Source organism: Bidens hawaiensis, unplaced genomic scaffold, assembly GCF_021521415.1.
Source record: "Bidens hawaiensis isolate Kalapana, Puna unplaced genomic scaffold, B.hawaiensis_p1.1 tig00064675_1, whole genome shotgun sequence".
Taxonomy (NCBI): domain Eukaryota; kingdom Viridiplantae; phylum Streptophyta; class Magnoliopsida; order Asterales; family Asteraceae; genus Bidens; species Bidens hawaiensis.
In genome coordinates, this window is record NW_027501532.1 from 15824 (window position 1) to 23398 (window position 7575).

Genomic DNA, 7575 nt, shown 5'->3' on the forward strand with positions numbered 1-7575 from the left:
GACTTTAAGGTATGGCAGAGTATTCGAGTTCAAGGGAAGTGAAGATGCTGATCGTGTGTACAAGATTGATGCTGATAAAGATTGGATATGTACAGCTAATGCCAAGGGGGATTTTGTTAGTGCATTGTTTGCATGGCATTTCATATATAAAGATACACGTGAAGACCAAATGAAAGCGACAAAGACTTAATGTTTGACAAACTCCAGCAATTGTCAAGGGGGAGTATGTTAATCCATGAAATGTGACAAGTGCTGGGATTTGAACCAATGTACCACTTAGTCTTGGTAATTAGAATATCAAGTGACGAATGGGACATTCTAATTAACAAATATGGAAGAATGGGAGACATGCAAGGAATAATGAATGAGGAAGTATGCATGGTAGTTTATGTTTAACGAATGGCATAAAAGCTAACTAACAAATGTGCCATAGCAAGGTCCTGGCTAATGAAATGAAGTTGATCAGATAATGAATGTCCCATGTATATATAAATAGGATTCATTAGTTAGAGAAGTTAGACAAGTTACAGATAGAGAGTTAGAACCGATATCTTACGAGACACCGAATTGTACCGAAACTCTGCCGAAATTTATATACGAGCTTCAACGAGTTAATATTTACATCTCGTCTACGTGTTCGGTCATTTACGTTCATCAATTAGTACCGAAACGCACAGAACAAAGTCCGTGCGTTTTCGGTTTCGTAGATCAATATCGAGTTCATCGATCCTAATCGAGAAAAACAAAATATAAACCTTCTGTTTATAGACTGGATGAATGTTTTCGATACTTCAAGGTTTGTAATCTCAAATGTTTATATTTTTTATTATTTCTCTTTGTTAACCCTAATAGCAGCTTATTGATTGTTTTATTGTAGTATGTAACTGCTATGTTTTTAGTCTGTTTATTTGAGTATACTAAGCTGTTTATATGTTATTGGTTTAGTATAGTTTATGAAAATATTATTAGTAAATTAGATATTTTGTTTCTATGTATTTATTTATTTTAATTGATTATGATTTTTATTTTATGATTGAATCTCATTTTCTTATTAACAGATGGAGTTACCCAATGTTTGCATTTTCTATGACTACTAAACCACAAACGGTACTAGAAGTCAATGTTTTCAATGCCTAAATGCTTCAATAAATTCTTCGTACATTTGGTCGATGTGTAAAGTACTTAAACTTACAAAGAACATGAGGCTTACAGTTAGATGTCGATCGTCAAATGTTGAAGTGATCAAACAATTTGCTAATTGGCTCTTGGATATAGGTGAAAGGAACTTAGGGGGTCCGAATGATGGTCAATCAATTGTTGACATTCCAGATGATCTTCTAATTTTGATTTCATCAGATCCAATTGACGACTTACTTCAGTTTGTGTATCCTGACATCTTAGATAGATTCATTGAACTTACGTATTTTCAGGATCAGGCATTATTGGCCCCTTTGAATGAGGTTGTTCAGGAAATTATTGACCGTATATTAGCCCTTTTTCCTAGTAACAAAGTCGAGTATCTTAGTTCTGATAGTTTGGATAATGCTGAAACTGTTTTTTAGAATTTTGACTCGCAATTGTACTCTCTAGATTTTTGGAATGGGATAAAGATGTCTAGAATGCCAAATTATAAATTGGTTCTTAAAGTTGGTGTCCCTATTATGCTACTAAGTAATATTAATCACAAAAAGGGATTATGCAACGGTAAACGCCTACAAGTGGTTAGTCTCAGTAGGCGTGCAATTGAAGCTAAAGTTGTATCTGGTACTAATATCGGATATCGCACCTTAATTAGTCGAGTCAGTTTGACTCCATCCGATAAGAAACTTCCTTTCAATTTAAAAAAAAGACAGTTTCCTGTTGCCTTTTGTTTTGCCATGACCATCAACAAAAGCCAAGGTTAATCGTTATCAAGAGTTGGCTAATGCATAAAAGATCCGGTGTTTTCTCATGGCCAGCTTTACGTGGTTTTGTCAAGAGTCAAGAGTAAAGGCGGCATTAAATTAGTCATACTCGACAAAGAATCACATCTCACAAATAAAACAACTAACGTTGTTTATAAGGAGATCTTTGGGAACTTAATTTGAGAAATATTAAAACATTGTATGTACTTGTAACCTTACTTCTCAATTAATATTTAAAAATTTGTTACTAATATGCTTTTATATTCTTGCATGTGTTTATGCTACACTTATGCTATAGGTAGATTATCCATAACATTTCTTTTTTTTTTTCAAGAAGTTACTTAATTTGTTATATGAATAGTTTATATTATTTGGTAATATTTTTTGTTTATTCAATTTTCAAATTTAATTTATTACTTTGTTTAAAATAACGATATAATGTATAAACATAAAAATTAAAGACGAATGAGTTTAAACTTTATTTATTACAACTAAATTTTATAGATGTGTGTTATCTCTTAGAATTTTAGATTTCTAATGTAATTTAAAAAAAAAATAATAATTATTGATTTTGATAGAACTAGATTTACCTTTTATTATCAGTTATTTAATAAAAATAACTGATTTTCTAAATGTTTAAAAACGTGTTTAATATGGACTCTTTAAAATAGGTTTAATTATCAACAACACCCTATTAAATAGGTATAATGATTAACAATCTTTGAACCATAACACCGCCGGTTTGTTTCTAATTAATTCAATTCAGTTACAATTTACATTAGTTTCTGCATACCAAAGGTTTTTCATACTTCCTACCAATATTAATCTACCAAAAACAATGGCCACCATTGTTGCTTGGAAATATTGTAGCGGCTTGGGTAAGTATGAGTTCGTTTTTAGCAATTTATCAACTGTAGTGAAGGATAATATCTCAACTTTTATGTTTTTCAATAACCTGTTAAAACACCAAATTCATGCAATTGGAATAAGGAAACCATTTACATCAGAACAAGAAATAAATATCATTAATGAAGTAAATGAAATACTTGATGTTCATGACAAAGAGGTTGTCCCGTTTGTAAATGTGATGGAATGGTTTTTTTTTATCCGAATTAGAACAAGGTTGTTATCAGGTTTGAAAATGGACAACAGAAAAGTTTGAAGGCTAAATTACTCTTGGAATCCACTGATTTACTTTTTGAAGGTTGCTAATGCAAGAAAGGAAATAGCATATTCTGAGTTAGAACATGAAGTTAGTAATAAGGTTAAATGGCTATTAGAATGTGCTAACTATGAATATGATTTTGATGATCTTGCAGAAGATTTTGATGCTAAAGATGAACCAAGAGGTAACACACATTCAATAATTTATTTAAATTATTGGTATAGTTTAAATACATGCGTATAATGTAATATTAGATCAATGTAATACATAGGTAAGACAACTTTAATTGTCTACATGATATAAATTATATGGTTTTTACCATATGTGTTAACTTGCATTTTGCAGTTGTTTTTGAAGTAACCACATAAAATAGATATATGCTACAGAATCTTTATAGTTTGCAAGTATTGCTTCTTCTAGAATGTACCATCAGGTTACACAATTATGTGGTTTTGAATGACGGATTAAATTATTCTATTGGTTATACACTTGTATATAACAACTTTATTAATGTTCAAATGAAACACATTATGAAATATTTTAAGATTTTAATTTTGTATTTCATTAGGCTGTTATTGTTTTCTTTTTATTTTCAAGTTTGAAGGAAAATTGTTTCGTTTTGTTGGAACGTTGAAGAAGTTGACATGCGCAACTAGAGAAAACGTGTTGAAATTCGACAACTCGTGTAATAGCACAACTTTTAGAAATTTCTATGGATATGTAAACACAGAAAAACGAATTAAAACTCGACTATTCACATAACCCAATGACTTTTCAAAACTGTAGTATAACACACGTTGTATGGGTTATCATAACTTGTATGTTCCAATAAAAATCGGAGATGCGTAATCAAATCGAACCAAAAGCTGGGTCTCGTGTATCACCACGACTTGTCAGACCTTTAGTTAAAACACATTGTAAAACATTGACGGTCGGAGTCACACGTCGCATGAACTGTAACACCACGAAAATTCTGACTCGAACTTTTGCCAAAAGTGTCAATGTTTTAAAGTTCAGGGACTTAAAAAGAAAATTCTGAATAACTCATTTCTTCACGCGACACGAAGAAATTGGTTAACACTCTTCGCGCGACGCGAAGGTAGCAGGCACAAAACCCAAAGCATGACCGGTTCACGCTACGCGAAGTCATCCTTCACACGACGCAAAACCTTATTAAGTAATTGGGGACACGTGTCCAACCACGTGTCAACACGTTGCACAATGGTACAGGCCACATGTAAAATTGCAGCGCTAAGGCGGTTCGCGCGACGCGAAGAAGTAGAATTTCAAGTATAAAAGGGGGGGTCGGGTTTTAAGCCAATTCACACCAAATTTCACCTTCATTATCACACACATTACCGAGGAAAGCGTGCTTGATAGTCGTGACATCCCAAGACCATGTTTTCTCAAGATTCGTGTAAGTAGAGGAGTTCTGACGCTTTGTTGACCAGTTAAGCGAGCTAGAAACGAGATTCTGCCATTCAAGCAATCACTCTTATCTTAGTGCTAGCATTCCGAGTATTCGCTAAGGTAGGAATTAAGTTTAAGTTATTTCAAGTATATTATGAATAGCTTAGACTCAGTCAAGGCTATGGCCTTTAACCTTGAGAAGATTTTCAAAGCATTCATAAAAAGGTTTTCAAGTAAACATTACTTCTATAAGATGTAATGTTATACAAAATTATATTTTTGATGGCATGTAGTAACCGGAAGGGGGATATCATTAGTAGACTCTTTTTGCCTAAGGTAAGTAATTCGTATAAATCTCAATCAACCACGGGACCCGTTTACTTACCTGGAGAATTTTGCCAATGTGATAGAACCTATTAGGCCAAAGCATACTATCCCAAACGTCACACAAATATAAATATGATTTCAAAATACAAACATCCACAAACCTAATCAAGGTTAAAAACCAGATTTAAAAGTCTGCAGTCTAATCAAGAAACACTATCAAGGTAATTATTCAAACCTATTTATTTATAGGTTAAATATCATTCACATTCAAGAAGATTGATCAATCAATCACACCGACGGTACAGGTGAATACATTAAACCTTTTTCAAATAATCAAAACAGATTTATACTCTGTAAGATGAAAAGGTTGTTTATCTTATAGAGTCAGTCAAACGTTTAAATGAGATTACGTGATCTCTAAAATGTTATAATACAAATTAGAGAATAAAAGCAACTCAGACCGAATACACATGTGTCTGGATCCAAAAATAAATGTTTAGCCCATACAGTCAAAGGCTACGTGGCCGCGGGCTAACGGTCATATGTAGTTCTCCGGTAGGGGATACGTGGCTAGGAGAAACTTGTGTGTGTGTAGGGCAGTGTTACAAATACCAGAAATAGAAATATTTCTGCTGAACTGTATTTGTATTATGATTGTTGTTTAAATGCTTTTAGAGTCAAACGTTTCACCAGCACATAGCTGGCGTATTTTATTCCCCATTGCAGGTAATTAAGTTTGGTGATAAGTAGCAAGGATTAGAGTCGTCAAGGGGATAGAAGCTCGCAGTACATGATGGCTCTATTTTGAATATGAAAATCCTTGCACTACTAGAAATTGAAGCTAACGCAACCCTGGTAAAATATTGCATTAGGCCTTAAAAGGATTGCTTTAAGGCTGCATCAGAAGCAGTTGCATTAGACCTAATGCAACCCTTTCAAGGCCTAACGCAATCTTTTTTGAATGTGTTGCATTTATCATCCCAATGCAAGCTTTTTAAGTGCAACCTTTTTACATTCTAATGCAACTTTTTTAATACTCAAATGCAACTTTATTAAATTTTAGTTACAAAAATGCAACCTCTTTCTTGACTTAATGCAACCATTATTATCTTTCTAATAAGATAATGCAATCTTTTTTTTTTTTTTTTTTTGTAAATGCAACATTATTATGAATTTCAATTACAACAAATGCAACCTTTTTTACATCAAAATACAACTTTGTAACATAAACTCAATTGATGAAAATTAATATGCATTCAATCCTAATTTCGACAAAACAAATATTATTAATAGTCAAATGGTGTACATTGACATACTTGTCCAAACTCAAATAACAATATAGACAACATAAATTGTCGATTACAATAACAAAAATAAACTAAAACAATCTACTCATAACCTACCGCGTCATAGCTTCCAAGTTTTGTGACCGATTGTCAATAACTTTTCGAATAGCATCGACCCTGCTTCCTTTTCATTTTCCTCTTTGATCTCTTTGTACATTCACAATGGGTTTTCTCAACCTCAAAGTTTGCTTTAAATGATTCCATCAACTACTTTGGAATCATGTGCAAGTACCATCTACTATTTTTATCTTTGTATTTGTAATGCCTCTACCATAAAGTTGGTGATATCATTGTTCTCTTTGTTCATTTAACAAAGAACAAGATCTACCATAGCATTTCCATCGTTTATAGGCTTGTAGTTCTTCATTTGTTCCTGCAATATTGTCACAACAATTTAATATACCTGAAATCATGCTATAGGTGAATGTTAAAAAATGTAGGGTCTGTTTTCGTGTTATATGTTTAAAAATGCAGCCACCAACAGAAAAGCTGCAGCATGCAGACCTGCAGCGTACTGAATGAAACCGCTGAATTGGATGAAATCATGAGGCTACATAGAGAAGCATGATGCTTGTATATGATATTATCGTAAACTTGTCAAATCCTGTATCTTAAGTTAACATTTGGAACTGCTAAACAATAATCTTACAGAAACAATACTGTACATGACCTATGTGTCAATAACACTACTTGAATTTACAAAATTATATTTTTTTTATATTTGTCAAAAGTTGTTATGAAACTATGCGTGTTTCTATTCTGTTTATGGTCTGATTTGGGACCAAACTCGTGAAACTAAGCGTGCATGAGCGCATGACACTATAATCGATGAAAATATTGATTTCTAGGAATTAATGTTTCTAAAAAGAGCCGATTAACCCAAAACCCGAAAAGATAGCCCAACACCCATGATAAAACCTAGTATAGTGTCAACAGTAGAAACATATTTGTAACATCAAAATTCAAACTTTCAAGTTTCCTTTCCATGCCATCATATATTCACTTGTGTCCTTTTCCTTGTACGTTAAAACATTTGGTTTAAAGCAGGTAATTCCATGTAAGGGTCATCATTGTTATTTATTCAAAAGTCTAAGGCAGGACAACTGTGAACTATGCATCAAGTTAAAAATAAACACAGAGGCACACAATGAATCTATTTAATTCGAATAATGTGTACTTACTCATTTTTTTAACATGTCAGCAAGGCTCCCACTTCATAACTTTTTTCCATTAGTTCTCCCACTAATTCAACAACTCAGTTCCACCCTTCAACAAAAGTTGAGATTTCATTATAGTGGTAACGTCAAAGGAAATATACATTCAGTGGTGATCCATTTCAACTTGATCCCCATAAACTAATTATTATCTAATAAGATTTCAATACATGGAATTGCATGCCTCTGTTGCCAGTTAGTGACTACTG

At 32.8% G+C, this 7575-nt stretch overlaps 1 protein-coding gene across 1 annotated transcript; it reads left to right on the forward strand.

Annotated features, from left to right (window-relative positions):
• The first annotated feature begins 1199 nt into the window (after positions 1-1199).
• On the forward strand, positions 1200-1562 carry LOC143604296 (uncharacterized). Its single transcript, XM_077080821.1, has one exon. It carries the CDS (start codon positions 1200-1202, stop codon positions 1560-1562), a length of 363 nt encoding a protein of 120 aa, XP_076936936.1.
• The last annotated feature ends 6013 nt before the right edge of the window (positions 1563-7575 follow it).